This window comes from Microcebus murinus, chromosome 32 (genome assembly GCF_040939455.1).
Source record: "Microcebus murinus isolate Inina chromosome 32, M.murinus_Inina_mat1.0, whole genome shotgun sequence".
Taxonomy (NCBI): Eukaryota; Metazoa; Chordata; class Mammalia; order Primates; family Cheirogaleidae; genus Microcebus; species Microcebus murinus.
The window spans coordinates 730,821-747,369 of NC_134135.1; the positions used below are offsets into that span (position 1 = coordinate 730,821).

Genomic DNA, 16,549 nt, shown 5'->3' on the forward strand with positions numbered 1-16,549 from the left:
AAGAAAGAAAATAGGAAGAAATTATGTGGGAACTCTATACAAGGAACTAAGATTATAAAACTGCTAACTTGCTTTATGACTTATGTAACTTACTTTCTTACGAAGAACAGGCCTGCACCAGAAATGCAATTCAAGACCAACACGCATGCCTGACCCCTGCCTGCCTGCTCAGGACCCTGCACATAAATATTTTATGTGGGTGTCTGGTGGGATTCGGGAAGGAGGATCCTGAAATATGATGAACACTTCACCAACTTCTGCAGTCTGCAGATTTTCTGTAGGCTGCAGATTTTACACTGTCCTAGCAGCCTGTGATATGTCTTCACTGGTTTGGAAGCTTTTCTAGAATAAGTCTTCTAAGAGTTATCTTATGGTGTTGACCCAGGTGAGTGGATATTCACATCCCCTTTCCTTGCAGACAATGTCTGTCCTTGGCTTTTAGGTTGTTTTCACTGCAACTCCAGTTCTCTGACAGTTCCAAAAAAGATCAGAATTCAAAGTTATTCTACCTATTTTCTTGTAAATACAGCAGCAAAGCTCTTTCTAGAACTGTACATTCCCAGAGAGAAGCCAGAAGTCCCAGGACACCTTTTAGGTGAGAAAAGCATTAGCCACTTCAAAGTGACTCTCCTCCTATTGTACCAGAGTGTCCTCCCATGGGGGATTTGCAAAGCAAGACTGTAAGGATGCTGAAGCCTGAGAGACAGGAAATCAGTGAGGCTCTGCCAAAGCCACTGGCCTGAAGAAGGACCCTAGGGAGCCCCTCTGCCCTGTGAGCACTCATTTTCTTTTAATGAAAAACACCCACTAACTTTCTTCCACAAGCTGCTGTTTCCAGCCTTTGGTCTCATTCTCCACCCTCCTGTTTACTAGTCTCGATGACACATTCTATTGATTTTTCAAGGTTCATCTAGGTCTAAGTCCAAGTTTTCTTTTTTTAATTTCAGAAAATCATGGGGCTACCCATATTCTGGTTACACGGACTGGTTTTGTAGTGCTAGAATTAAAGTTATAAGCATGCCCATCACCCAGATAGTGGACATTGTACCCATCAGGTGTGATTTTACCCATCTCTTCCTCCCTGTCCCACCTGCATGATTTCTTTTCTGTTTTACTTCCATCTATGCTGGTGAGTGCTGATCGGTTAGTTCCAATGTGACAGTGAAAATATGTGGTATTTGATTTTCTGATCTTTGGATGTCACTTATCTAATAAGCCCAAATTTTGACTCTCTGTCAAGGTCCACTGTCTTTAAAACCAACTATTGAGTAAGATCTGCTGTCCTAGACCTTCAGAGAACTGTGGTTTGTTCCACATGAGTAACTGCAGTAAGGCAGTTTGGCATTATCTGCCTGATTTAAGGGGCTGTTATGTCCAATATCAGAACGTAGATCTGTCAGCCCTGGATGGTTCACTGCAATACTGTTTCAAGATGACTAGTAAATTCCTGTTTGAGGGGATATGGTTAGATTCACGTTTTACACCTCTAGAGAATTTGTGCTTTGCCAGGAATGAATTTTTGGTGAAAGACAATGATGTCATCCTAGTGAGTTATCCTAGATCAGGTAAGAAGAATGTGTGTGTCTGTGAAGGGTGTGTGCCTGTATGTGCATGCCTTTGTGTGTATGTGTTTGTCTGTGTTCAAAGTATGTAAACTGTTTTTGATTTTACAGGCTCACATCTGTCAGGAGCTTGCCTTGAGTCTCAGATGAGACTTTGGAATTTAAACTTTTGAGGTTTCTGGAGGGAGTTAGGACTTCTGGGAACTATGGTGAAGGGGTGATTGTATATTTCATGAGAAGGAAATGAGATTGGGAGGGGTAGGAGTGGAATGCTGTGGTTGGTTTGGATGTCTGTCCCCTCCAAGTTTCATGTTGAAATTTAATCCTTGATGCTGGAGGTAGGGCCTGGTGGGAGGTGTGTGGGTCATGGGGGCAGATCCCTGGTGAAGGCCTTGGTGCCATCCTCAGGGTAAAAAGTGTATTCTTGCTCTTTTATTTCTGGTGAGATTTGATTGTTTAAAAGAAACTGACATAGGAGTGGTGGGCACCCTGCACCATTCTTGCCACACTAGTAAATGCAGTCATGACTTCCCAACAGTCCCCTTTCTTTATGAAAAGGATTTGTTCTGTATCATTTGGATTCAGTCAAAAGGCCACACTCCAGGATCCCAGGCCCCAAGGCCAGGGTCCCCACCCAAAAGACCTCACTCCACCATTGGGTGGAGAATGGACCCGGGCTGTGGGAATGCCTTCGGGAGGTGCCTGGGGCTGATGCCTCTCCTTGGTGCTGGTCTGCAGTCGAAGGGGGACTGATACAGAAGACCCGGCCTCTCCCCTCAAGTTGGAGCAGCTCTGTAGTGCCACGAATGCGCCAGAGGACCCAGGGCACCAGACGGAGATGACTTTCTTCCAATGCCCTTTCCTGATTTCTTCACTCTTCATATTAAGACATTCCTGCTGTGAGCATTCTCTCAATTAATCACTTCTAGGAGATTTCCTGTCTCACACTCTGCTTTTAGGAAACTTGATTAAAGCAGCCCCTCTTTGCCCATCTCCTAATTCCTCATGCCATGTCTCATCCAGAATTTCACAAGAAATGGCCTGTGTGTGGCAAATTGGGTAACATTGGGGTCCGAGGGATTTGTCTTGTAGCCGTGTGTACATAGCCAGAAACCTGATTTTACATACAATGTAAGTTTATTTATGGTGAAATTAGGAGTCACTGTTGAGCATAGAGCGAAATCAAGAAAGCAATCACATTTACAATGACTACACAAAAATCTGTAGGAACATATTGAACAAAGCAAGTGAAGGATCTCTACAAGATGAATTATTAATACAAAAATACTAATGAAAGAGATATAGATGATAAGAACAAATGGGCAGACATCCATGTTCATGGATTGGAAGAATATTATTAAAATGACCATACTGCCCAAAGTGCTCTACAGATTCAATGTGACTGCTATCAAATTGCCAACATTATGTCCTCTGGTCTCCTAGTGAAAACATTCTGAGAGCCTATGGAGCCAGCTGGGCTCATAAAACTGAAGCACAGTAGGCATTTGGCTTGGGGGTATAAATTGGTGATTATTCTGCTTTCAGGCATCATTTTCATGGGAATATCTCCTTGGGAAGAGGGTACAAAGTGAGAAGGGGGTGGGAACAGAGACTGTAGAATTGATAGTCAAGATTATAGGGCCCACAAATGATTGAAGAACTCTGGGCATGCAATGTGTGAAACATCTTCATAATGTTAATGCCTCATATTAATATTGTGATTCTCTCTTTTATTTTACTACCAGGAACACACTGGATGATTGAGATTCTCTGTCTGATCTACTACAAGGGGGAACCTAGCTGGGTCCAAAGTGTCCCAAATTATATCAGGTCCCCATGGATAGAGAATAATCATTTTCAGGAATACATAAAGAAACAGGATGGGTCGCGCCTCATGACATCACATCTCCCTGTACAATTATTCCCCAAGTCCTACTTTACCTCCAATGCCAAGGTGTGTGGATGTGGGTCCTTTTGAAGCAATCTCAGGGGAATGTTCTCTCCTTTGATGAGATGGTGCATCTAAGGAAGTAATCCAAATCCATGGCACATACGCCAGTGTCCCTTGCTCCTAAATCCATGGCAGTCATAATTAACTGATCATATTACTTTGCGTTGTGAACTCAGAGGTCAGTTCTAGATTTTTCTTAATGTAAAGAGACAGGAGAACTATTATCAATTAGTTTTTCAACTTTAGCCAAGGTTAAGACCAATTTAGCATTCTTTATCTAATGGGAGAGTGGAAAAGGAAGGCAGCTTGTCTTTAAAGAGTAATGGCTTGAGAGTGAATATTTCTGTTGAATAATACCAGCTGTGTTTGAACAGATGAGCAGTTTGGGTTTGGGTATGAGGAAATGTGGATCACTCAGAATAGCAGACAGAGATAAATATTCATACTGCATTTTCATAAACTTCTTTTATCTTTTAGATCATTTATATCATAAGGAATCCAAGAGATGTTGTTACCTCTTGGTATCATTTGGTAAAAGAAGAATTGAGACGGAAGCAACCAAAACGTTTTGATGAAATCTTGGATGACTTTGTGCAAGGCGAACGTAAGTAAACCCTAGACCTCTCATTATAAATTTTGTGGGATCATAGTAATCTGGGTAGTTTCAGAGATATGATCTATTTTGCATTCATTGTTTCAAAGAGTAAATCTGTGGTCCATAAATGTTCACAATTTACCCGATGTCATGACAAATACTTAGTGAGAGATCAAAGTTAGTGTGATTTTATTTAATTCCTTTTTGATTCTGAAAATCAGTCCAAATATGGAAACACTTTGTATAGGTGTCTGAATGAGTATATATTCTTTATTTCTATATTTTTGATCCCTTCTGTCATCTCATCATCTTATATTCCTCACGTGGATTCTTTCTTATTGATGATGTATAGATGCTCCTTGACTTATGATGGGGCTGTGTCCTAAGAAACTCATTGTAACCAATATCATAAGTCAACGATGCGTGTAGTACACCTAACCTTCCTACCAAACACCGTAGCTTAGCCTACCCTGCCTTAGAGATGTTCAGAACACCAACATGGATATCGTTAGCCTGGGAAATGATCAAAATTGAAAATTCAAAGTATGGTTTTTACTAAGGGTGTATCGATTTTATACCATTGTAAAGGTTAAACATTGTAAGTTGAACCATTTCTAGTTGGGGATCATCTGTAACAGATTCATTACATAGTTTTTAAACTCAGAATTAACTGAACTACCCCCTAATTCTTGGGAACACATTTTTCTGTAGAAAAGTTGATAGAGGTCATTCAGATTATTGTAGTGCTCTGACTTTGTTTTTAGTTTAGATAATTGTATAGTTTTTTGATTATCTGGTTTTTTTAATATTTTTGCTGATGAGAGGCTTTTCAAATTGAGTTATCATCAGATTTTCATAAGTGACTGGAAGATGTGTTTTGCACGATGTGTTCTCGTGGCCTTGGATATCTGTGAGTGCCACCCCTTCATTATCAATAGGCAAAAGAAATGAGTAGTTCAAAATTCAATATGACTCTTTTCTACCCCACACTACTCCATACACAGAGTGCTTATTACAAATGTGGTTAGTCTGTATGTTTATTTGTACAACTATGATTATTATTTTTTGAATCAAACATGTTTCATGGGGGTTTTACCACCATGAAACATGTTTTTTATATTCCTGGAAAGGTGTTTGGCTTTGCTTTTCAGGGTGTGGATTTTACCTTGGATAAGTGTCATTTGCAAGTGTTTAAAAAATGTATCTTTTACTTTTTGAAATATTTTCAGATCTATAATATATGTAAATTTACAAAGAACTCCTATGTACCTAGATTCGTTAAATGATAACATATTTCATAAGAGTGATACAATGATCAAAGTCAGGAAATCACCACTTAAATATTGATACAATACTATTACCTAATGTAAAGGCTATTCACAATTCACCAATTACCATTAATGTTAAATTTCCATTCCTCGATCCAATCTTAGATCATATGTTACATTTTTTTAATTTTTATAAATTTGTATAAATTTATGAGGTACAAGCATAACTGTGTTACACAGATAGATTATTGCATGGTGGTGCAGTCAGGGCTTTTAGTGCATCCACCACTGGAATAATAACATTGCACCCTTTAAGTAATTTTTCATCATCCATGCTTTCTCTGCACTCCACCCTCTGAGTCTCTGTTGTTTATCATTCAACACTCTATGTTCATGTTTACACATTATTTAACTCCCACTTATAAGTGAGGACATGAAGTATTTGTCTTTGTGTTTCTGGGTTGTTTCACTGATGATAACTATCCATGTTGCTGCAAAATACATGATTTATTCTTTTTTATGACTTTTCTATTATGTTTATATACCACATTTTCTTTATCCAATCATGCTTTGATAGTTACATTGATTCCATATGTTTGCAGTTGTGAATAGTGCTGTAATAAACATATGGGTGTAGATATCTTTTTGATATGATTGCGTTTCCTTTGGGTAAATATCCAGTGGTGGGATTACTATATTAAATGGTAACTCTATTTTTAGTTCTTTGAGAAATCTCCATAGTGTTTTCCATAAAGGTAGTGCCAATTTTGTACCTACCAACAGTGTATAAGGATTATTTTTTCTCTTCATCCTCCTGACCTGTTATTATTTTTGTCTTTTTGATAATAGCCATTCTGACTGGTATAACATGCTATCACATTGGGGTTTTCATTTGGATTTTTCTGATAATTAGTGATGTTGAGCATTTTTTCATATGCTTGTTGGCTATTTGTATGTCTTCTTTTGAAAAATGTCTATTTACATTATTTCCCCACTTCTTAATGGGATTGTCTTTGTTGTTGTCGAGTCATTTGAGTTCCTTGTAAATTGTGCATATTAGTCCCCCATTGAAAGTATACTTTGCAAATATTTTCTCCGATGCTGCAGGTTGCCTGTTCACTCTGTTGATTAGTTCTTTTGTTGTGCAGAAGCTTTTTTGTTTACTTAATTCTCATTTGTCTATTTTTGTGTTGCTTGTGCTTTTCAAGTCTTTGTCATACATTCTTTGCTTAGACCAATGCCTGGAAGAGTTCCCCTAGGTTTTCTTCTAGGATCTTTATAATTATGGATGTTACATTTAAGTTAATAATCCATCTTGAATTATTACTAATTTTTATATATGGTGAGAGATAGGGGTCCAGTTTTATTCTTCTTCACATAGCAATCCAATTTTCCCAGCATCATTTATTAAAAAGTTCTCCTTTCTTCATTGTAAGTTCTTGTTGATTTTGTCAAATATCAGTTGGCTATAGATATGGCACTATATTTCTGGGTTTTCTATTCTATTTTATTTATCTATTTGTCTATTTTTATACCATTATTCTTTTGTGGTTACTGTAGCCTTGTAGTGTAATTAGTATAATTTGAATTGAGGTAATATGATGCCTTCACTCTTTTCTTTTTGCTTAGGATTGCTTTGGGTCTTTGGTCTCTTTTTTGGTCGCATATGAATTTTAGGATTGCCTTCTCTAATTCCGTGAAAAATGATGTTGGCATTTTGACAGATTGCATTGAATCTCTAGATTAATTGCTTTGGGCAGTATGGTCATTTTAACAATATTAATTCTTGTGATCCACGAGTATGGGATATTTTTCCATTTGTACCATCTATAATCACTTTCAACAGTGTTTTGTAGTTTTCCTTATAGAGATCCTTCAACTTCTTGGTTAAATATATTCCTAGGTATTTTTTGTAGCTATTGTAAATGTGATTGTCCTTTTGATTTGGTTTTCAGCTTGATTGGTTTTTGGTATACAAAAATGCTACTGATTTTTGTGCATTGATTTTGTATTTTGAAACTTTACTGAATTTATGCACCATAGATGCGAGGATGGTTCAACACACACAAATCAATAGATGTGATACGTCACATAAGCAGAATTAAGGAACAAAGCCATATGATCATCTCAAGAGATGCAGAAAGCATTTGATAAAATTCCACATCCCTTCATGATAAAAGCCCTCAATAAACCAGGCATAGAAGGAACACACCTCAAAATAATAAAAGCCATATATGAAAAACCCACAGGAAACATCATAGTGAAAGGGAAAAGTTGAAAATATTCCTTCTAAGAACTGAAACAAGCAAGGATGCCCACTGTCAGCACTCCTGCTCAATACAATAGTGGAGGCCCTCGCCAGAAAAATCAGGCAGGAGAAAGAAATAAAAGGCATCCACATTGGAGTAGAGGAATCTCTGTTATCTGATGGAATAAACTTATAACTAGAAAACCCTAAAGACTTCATTTAAAAACCTCCTAAATTTCAGACATTGCATTTAGTTATCTAGTCTTCTCTAATCTGAAACACTTTCTTTTTATCACCTTTACACTTTTGAAAACTGTCTAGTAAGTCTGTAAAATGTTCTTCAATTTGGCTTTCCCTGATATTCATTTCACCTCATAATGAATTGCAAGATATATTCGTTTTGCAAGTGTACTTCAGATATGATGCTGTATGTTTGAGGAATCAATTCAGGAGGCACATGGTATCTACTTTACTCATTATAAGTCATCTTAACTCTGTTCATTTTGGTTAATGTGGTGTCTGTGAGGTTTCCACCTTGTTAATATTAATATTTTCCCTTTATATTTAATATATGTCTTGTAGGACTGTATTTTCAGAATATGCCATTTTTTAATTCGTTCATGACTCTTTTCTCTGCCAATTATGACCATGGTGTTTGTCTAATGCTTCTACTTCCATCATTTCTACCACATTTCTTAATTGGAATTCTATTGTAAGAATACTTATAATTCTTTTGTAAGATTTTGCATTTTTTCTTACTTATCTATTCATATCAGCATGTATTCATGGATTCCTATTTTATGATATGGATTTATAGTCCATTCTTACCACTATTTATTTTGCTTATAAATTAGTCTCAGATTTGTTGTTTCCACCAGCTATGTGTAAGAGTTGCTATCTTGTCTACCATACTACTAACAGAATGTGTTGTTTAGTTATTAATTTTTGTCAATCAAATATGTCAATAATGGTATCTCAGGTTAGTTTTTATTTGCATTTCTTTAATTATGAGTAAGGCTAAATATCTTTTCATATCTTTAAGAGCCATTTTACATATTTCTTTTGTGATGTCTGTTTTTGTAATTTCCCCACTTTTCTATTTAGATTTAATCTTTTTTCCCATTAATGTTTAATAGCTTAAAATATCAGCACTATTAGTCAATTGTAATATCTATTCCAACTATTTTCTCTAGCTTGTGAGTTGTCTTTTTAACACTTTTTTTGTCATGCAATATTTTAAAATATGTATTAATGTTTTTATCTTTCTTCATATCAGGAATTTTTTCAAAGAGACAGGGTCTCACCATCACCAGGCTGGAGTGCAGTGGGTGATCCTAGCTCACTGCAGCCTCAAACTCCTGGCTTAAAAGATCCTCTCACCTCTGCCTCTAAAATATCTAGGACTATATCTAGGACATTCACCACCATACTCAGCTAATTAAAAAAAAATTATAGAGATAGGAACTTGCTATGTTGCCCATGATGGTCTCAATCTCCTGGCGTCAATCGATTCTCCCTCCTTGGCCTCCCAAAGTGTTGGGATTACAGGTGTGAGGCACTGTGACTAGTCATATCAGAATTTTGAATCATAGTTAGGAACCTTTTTTTCTACAGGGAAATTAAATATGAATTTATTAATATTATCTTTTCATACATGTTACATATTTTACATTTAAATTGCTGACTCATTATTCTTATGTATGATGTGAGGAATAGATCTAATTTAATCTTTTTCCCCAAAGTGATACTGAGATGTCCTATTATCATTTATTAATAAGTCTAGCATTGTTTTTTAAAAAGCTCCGTGATGCACCAGTTGCTGGCACAGACACCAATATCATCTGGAAAGATGGATGTCAAAGACCTCATTTAGAAATTCCTTCAATACTGTTTGAATGTGTAGCATTTAAGAACACCTAAACACATATATTTCACTTCTATTACACTTAAAAAATCTGGGCTAGATACAGTGGATCACGCCATAATCCCAGCACTTTGGGAGGCTAAGGAAAAAGTATCTCTTGAGGCTAGGAGTTCAAGACCAGCCTGGGTGACATAGCAAAGCCCTGTCTCTACAAAAAAAATACATTTTATTTATATATATATATATATATATATATATATATATATATATATATATTAGCTGGGTGTAGTGGCACATGCCTATGGTCCAATCAACTTGGGAGGCTGAGGTGAGAGGTTAGCTTGAGTCCAGGAGTTCAAAGCTACAGTTACCTATGGTCACCACTGCACTCCAGCCTGGAGGACAAAGTGAGACCCTTTGTCTTAAAAACAAATCTAAGTGGTAAGAATGAGTATAGTTGTTTCCCAGTACATAGAATAATGCATCTCAGATTTGCTGATTTATTTAATCATTTTATCGTAAGCTTCTAGAGGGAGAGGTTTGGCCTTATTCCTTTTACATATTCCACAAAATAAACATGAACTTTCACTTAGGAATGGCAATAAATATTCAAGGAATATGAGTTTGAGAGGAATAATTAGCTTTTGTGCCTATTGCTGCAGTTGCTTACGGATCTTGGTTCGATCATGTTCTTGGATGGATAAAGAGGAGAGAAATGGGGTCCTTCCTACTGATTTTCTATGAGGAGCTGCAAAAGGTAATTCTCTTTTCCTTTCCCTCCTAGAGTTAGCCATACTGTCCTCTCTTTCCTAGATCCCTTTCTATTCCTCTGGGTAGAGACATTCCTGAGAGGCAGTGCAGTGTGGTGGGGAAGACCTTGACCCTCTGAGCCAGGCTTCCTGCCACTGACTGGGCAACCTCAGCAAGTTCTTACCCACTCTGCGCCTCAGCGTCCCATCCCTAAACCTGGATAACAGCGGTACCTTTCTGAACCGTGAGAATACAATGAACAGTATCTAGAATAGTGTCTGGCATGGTGGGTGTGTGTGTTAGCTATGTCATTATTACAGACCTATGTTCCTTTCAAACATGTCTCTGTTTTCAGGATAAGACACTCTTAAGGAGTTTGGTCAGAATAGCAGCCTGGCATATCTTATGCTCATCTCTTTGGTTTATGCACATTCTCCAAGAAGCACATATATGCTATTACATGGAAATTATGATTTACATACAAAGATATTCCCACCTGATAACTCCTACATCTCATCAACATGCCCCATGAAAGTACCTATGTTTGTCTCCAACCTGGGAGCCATATGGCAATTGGATGGGCTATTGGACTACCAGCCTAGGCACGAGTCATGTCAATTCAACTCTCAGACATTGTTCCCTGTTAAAGCCCTCTAGTCAGAGTTCCCATGAGAGGAGGCCTAGAAGAGGGATATTGCGAACAGGAATCTAACCACTGTAGACTTTGTAGTATAGGCAACCATTCTGGTGCCAATAACAATAGCCAATTTCCATCAATTCCTTTCTCTATTCCAAATGGACTTCTGTTAACTCATTTAATCCAGGGACCACTGAAATTTCAAGTTCCCTTTTATAATGGAGAGCCGTTTATGGAAAGTGGCTATCTATGTAGGAACCCTGTTTTTCAGGCCCCTTTGCTTCCAGATGGTTTTGTCTTGGTTTTGTCAATGAAAGGCTGGTGTTGCTTCAGAAAAGAATTCATGTAGGCAAGGGTACTTCTTTTCTTTTTCTTTCTTTTTAAAATTTTTTTTTTTAAGATACAAGATATTTTATTGATTTTGCTCTAATTCTTTTTTTTTTCCTTTTATTTCCTCATATTGTGGGGGTACAAATATTGTTAGGGTTACATATATGGCGCATGCCACCCCTCCCCCACCCTACTATGCCAGAAACCCCCAGGTGTTGCGCACCACACCCATTATGTAAGTACCCACCCTCACCCTTCCCCTCCTCCCCTCTTCCACCTGCCCACCTCCTGATAACAGGGTTTTTTTTAAACATTTTGGTTACCATGTATATCTTTGCCTCTCCCTAAAAATGGTTAAAGGTAATCCCTTCCCCCAACAATGCTCACCACATCCCTAAGGTGTGGGTCTCCCCCCCAAATCCCTAGTGAAGACTACCATTTTTTTGAGCAACATAGTTTTAATCAGTCAGTACCAATTTGATCACGAATAGATGTGTAGACCTTTTTCTGGATCTTGTGTCACCTAGCTTTGTATAACGGGCTTAAACATAATCCAGGATAGCATAAACGGTGCTAGCTCACTGTTGTGTCTTAGAATTGAGTAATATTCCATTGAGAACATACACCACATTTTATTTATCCCTCATGAATTGACAGGCACTTGGGTTGTTTCCATGACTGTGCAATAGTGAATTGTGCTGCCATAGATATTCAAGTGTGGATGTCTAATTCTTTATTTTTATTTAATTTATTTCAGCATATTATGGGGGTACAAATATTTAGGTTACGTATATTGCCTTTGCTCCAGCGGAGTCAGAGCTTCAAGTGTGTCCACTCCCCAGACGGTGCACACTGCACCCACTATGTGTGAATATACCCATCCCCTCCTCCCCTGTCCCATCTGCCCAGCGCCCGATGAATGTTGCCACTATATGTGCATTTAAGTGTTGGTCAGTTAAGAAGGGGTGCTTCCTTTCTGTGATATTTTTCTTCACCCACCACTGGAAGAAAGAGGTGTGTGAACACATGAGGCATGATAGAGCCACAAAGCAGGTGGAGGTTAGGACCATGAAGAGTCATATTAAAATTCATGTGACTGGCAGAATCCACCTAGACTTTTTATGAGCAAGGAACAAACTTAGTATTAAATGTTAGAATTTTAAGGAAATTTATTATGTAGTCTTAACCAACTTACATGGTAGGTACCTTTATAATCTCCAATTTATAGATCTGAGAACTGAGGCATATGAGACATCAGAAATTGTAGAGGAACCCACAGGTATTAAGAGTTTGGCTTTGATTAGAATTCAAGCACCTGTTTCATAGCCTGTGGTTATAAACACTATCTGCTGACAATCTTTCCTTCCTATAGGACGTCAGGGGCAGTGTGGAGAAGATTTGTCAATTTCTTGGTAAAAAATTGAAACCACATGAAATCGATTCAGTCTTGCAAAACAGTTCCTTCTCAGCCATGAGAGAGAATAAGATGTCCAACTATTCCACACCAGACAACCACATAACTCCTGTCTTCACTTCACCGATGTTGAGAAAGGGTGAGAGCCAGTGTTTTGGGGGAGCAAAGGTGTATCCCACAGATGAGATGGGCTGTTTCTCAGCAGTCACATGAAGTGCACGACATGGAAACACATGTGTTTGAATCCCAACTACCCCATATTCCCGTTTTGAAGGGACTGGTCATTTTCAGAATAAAGAGTAACATGGGCCTGGCAGGACTGTAGTAAGAAAGGGTCAGAAGATACATCACTCATCTTCTCCTCCTGCTTCTATCGAGATAAGAGAAAACCCAGAGCACCAGGACCCTCTGCAGATGTTTGCTTGTCAGATTCTCCAGGTGCCCTTTACTGATTTAACTGTTCACTTAGAAGTAATCATAGATTCCCAGGAAGCTTCCAAAGTAGTGCCGAGAGTTCCCATGTGCCTTTCACCTTCTCTGCATCCTCACAAACGTAGGACAGTATCAAATCCAGGATATTGGCATCACAGAAATCCACAGGCCTTAAGACCTAACCAGTTTTACATGCACTTGATTGTGTGTCTGTTTGTATATTTCCACAAAATGTTATCACATACATGGAGTCATACATGATCACCACCATAAAAATGCAGATCTGGTCCATCACACCACCTGCAATCCCTGACAATCACCGATCTGTTCTCTGGCTCTATACATGTGTCACTATGAGAGTGTTATGTAAGTGGAGTTATATAGTATGGGATTTCTTGGCATTGAGTTTTTTCACAGCACAATACCCTTGACCTCCATCCGAGCTGTACCCTATGTATTCTTTTTATTCCTGAGTCGTCCATATGGCCATAAGTTCTGCCACGTGGTGAACACAGTGGATATTAGCTATCATAATTTCCATGAGTTATCTATTTTCATTAATCCCACAAAACCTTCTGAGGTGAGAACTCTCATTACTGTGACCATTTTATCCACAGTTTCTTATGAACTTGGACAAGGTTACACAGGAAAAGGCAGAGCCAGGGTGAGAACACAGACGTCCCTGATTCCTTCTCTGCTGAGCTTAATACTGTTCGCTGTGGCTTCTCCACAACACGGGGACTTGTGAGGCGCCATAGGAAAGGACAGGGATTTGAAGGCACAAGCCCAGTAGACACCACCTTCAGTATCCAGGACAAACTTTTTCTGCTTTAGTATGTCCACTGCAGTAGAGTTCACCATCCACAAAGGCAGGAGGTACACTCTGAAATTAGATAGGTTTTGTTATAAAAAATTTCTTCTGTTTATGAAAAATATCTTGTTCTTACTATATATTCAACCTCCTAGTCTTGATTTTTATATCCAGGCAATTGTTTTATGAGATACATCACGTTTGCCATTTGTGCTCAGTGAGATAGAGCAGAAAAAGCACAAAATCTGTAGGATGCCCTGCTTTACGCTTCCCAGAAAAGATTGACTAGGCTGATGTGGCCATTGAGGGACATGGAGTGACAGTCTTGGTTGCATGTCTGGGGCCTTTCCTCAATGTCCTAATGCTTTTCCTTTGATCTCTGCTTGGCAGGAATTTCTGGGGACTGGAAAAACCACTTCACTGTGGCCCAGAGTGAAGCCTTTGACAGGTTATTTCAGGAGAAGATGTCAGGCTTGGATGCAGCACTCTTCCCCTGGTCCTGAGACTAAAACGTCTGATGGTTTTCAAGTGTTATCTATGTCTGTTATTTTTTCTCTCTGCACTTTTACCTGATGGTTCACATCAAAAACAGAGCAAAATGTCACTTGCTTTCAGTGGTCACATCTCACCTAAGGTAGAGTCCAAGATAGCTCTGTCTATACCTATTCACTAAACCTAAATGGCAAGCAATGTATATCTGATCTGAAAAATAAAAATATTACTTGGAGTGAATGTTTCTTTCAAACAACTGCAACAGTAATAATATAATCTATTAGGATATAAGGCAATCAATACAAGAGAGCCCTGTGCCCACCCATGCTTGAAATATACCAAGTTAGAAAGAGCAGTTAGAAATATAACAATCAAATTATCACCATGATGACTTATAAAACTGATGCTGGAAAACAATGATGAAGTATTTTTTGGCATCTGGCACACTGGTTCATACCTGTAATCCTATCTCTTCAGGAGGCTGAGGCAGGAGGATCACCTGAGTTCAGGAATTCCAGTCAGCCTGAGCAAGAGTGAGACACCATCTTTATGAAAACTCAGAAAAATTAGTTAGGTGTGGTGTCACGTCTGTAGTCCTAGCTACTCCAGAGGCCCAGGTGGGAGGATCACTTGAGCCCTGGAGTTTGAGGTTGCAGTGAGCTATAATGACACCACTGCATTCTATGCTGGGCAACAGAGTGAGACCCTGTCTCCAAAAAAAAAAGAAAAAAGAAAAAGAAAAAACCCACAAAAGTTTTTTTTTTTTGACCTATCCACAAATCAGTGTTTGATCTGTCCCACAGAACAGCATTATTATATAAATGAGATGTGACAGGAATAGATATTTGCCTAGCTGTTTAAAATAGATCCCAATCCCAAGTCATTCTTGAAATAAGCAAAGGGATGATAAAAATTATTCATTGAAAAGCTACGTGTATAAAGCACTTAACAATATTAATTCTTCCAATCCATGAACAAAGGATATGTTTTCATTTATTTGTGTCTTCTTTCATTTCTTTCATCATTGTCTTATAGTTTTGAGTATATAGATCTTTTATCTCACTGGTGAAATCTATTCCTAAGAATTTTATCCCTTTTTTTTGCTTTAGGATGGAATTTTAACTTTTATATTCCATATCACCTTCTTCTGAATTTATTTTGTGATATTCTTTCCTAGAAGATTTTCATTCTTTTTGATTTTAAGTGGGGAGGTTTCCTTCATTACTTTTTCAGAAACTGTGTTAGTATACAGAAATGCAAATTGTTTTTGTATGTTTGTTAAAATGTTACACTACCCAAAGTTATCTACAGATTCAATGCACTATCAAAATTCCAATGACATTTTTTCACAGAAATAAAAAAAAAAATCACGAATTCCCGTGAAACCACAGAAGACCACAAATAACCAAAGCAATCTTGAGAAAGAAGAACAAATCTGGAGGCATCACAAACATAACATCAAACTATATCACAAAGATATAGTAATCAAAACAGTCTGGCAGGCAGACAGGCACATAGACCAATGGAACAGAATAAAGAGCCCAGAAAGGAACCCATGCTTATATGGTCAACTCATCTTTGAAAAGGGCATCAGGAATACAAAATGAGGAAAGGATACTCTCTTCAACACATGGTGTTGAGAAAGCCCTGTGAAGAATTAAATCAGACCTCTGTCTAACACCATATAAAAAATTAGCCTGAAGTGGATTTAAGACTTAAATGTAAGAACTAAAATCATAAAACTGTTTAAAAAAAAAAAAACAGAAAATATTCCTCGACATTTGTCTTAGATATGTGTTTTGAATATGACACCAAAAACACAGGCAGCAATAGCAAATATAAACAAACGGGATTACATCAAACTAAAGCACTTCATTTTTTTTTGAGATTCACTTTATTTTATTTTTATTTCAGCATATTATGGGGTACAAATATTAAGGTTACGTATATGGCCCATGCCACCCCTCCACCCTTGAGTCAGAGCTTCAAGCATGACCAGCCCCCAAACATTGCACATCTCACTCATTGTTTTTGTATATACCCATTCCCTCCTCCCTACTCCCACCAGCCCGACACCTGATAAATGTTATTCCTATGTGTCCACTTAGGTGTTGATCCGTTAATACCAATTTGATGGTGAATACATGTGGTGCTTGTTTTTCCATTCTTGAGATACTTCACTTAGTAGAATGGGT

The 16,549-nt window shown here is 38.0% G+C and overlaps 1 protein-coding gene across 1 annotated transcript; it reads left to right on the top strand.

Annotated features, from left to right (window-relative positions):
• The first annotated feature begins 1,267 nt into the window (after window positions 1-1,267).
• Window positions 1,268-14,589, top strand: LOC105868194 (sulfotransferase 2A1-like). Its single transcript, XM_020283451.2, has 6 exons — window positions 1,268-1,565; window positions 3,308-3,516; window positions 3,991-4,117; window positions 10,151-10,245; window positions 12,578-12,758; window positions 14,253-14,589. The coding sequence occupies exons 1-6, from the start codon at window positions 1,316-1,318 to the stop codon at window positions 14,363-14,365; spliced, it is 975 nt and encodes a 324-aa protein (XP_020139040.2). The 5' UTR covers window positions 1,268-1,315; the 3' UTR covers window positions 14,366-14,589.
• Window positions 14,590-16,549: the final 1,960 nt, after the last annotated feature.

What these genes read in the sequence shown, in the direction of transcription:
- LOC105868194 (XM_020283451.2), top strand. Translation starts at nt 1,316, where the DNA reads ATGAGTAACTGCAGTAAGGCAGTTTGGCATTATCTGCCTGATTTAAGG. An exon ending in AGTGAGTTATCCTAGATCAG is followed by an intron (nt 1,566 to 3,307) that starts GTAAGAAGAATG and finishes TTTTACTACCAG; the next exon opens with GAACACACTGGATGATTGAG. An exon ending in TGACTTTGTGCAAGGCGAAC is followed by an intron (nt 4,118 to 10,150) that starts GTAAGTAAACCC and finishes CTATTGCTGCAG; the next exon opens with TTGCTTACGGATCTTGGTTC.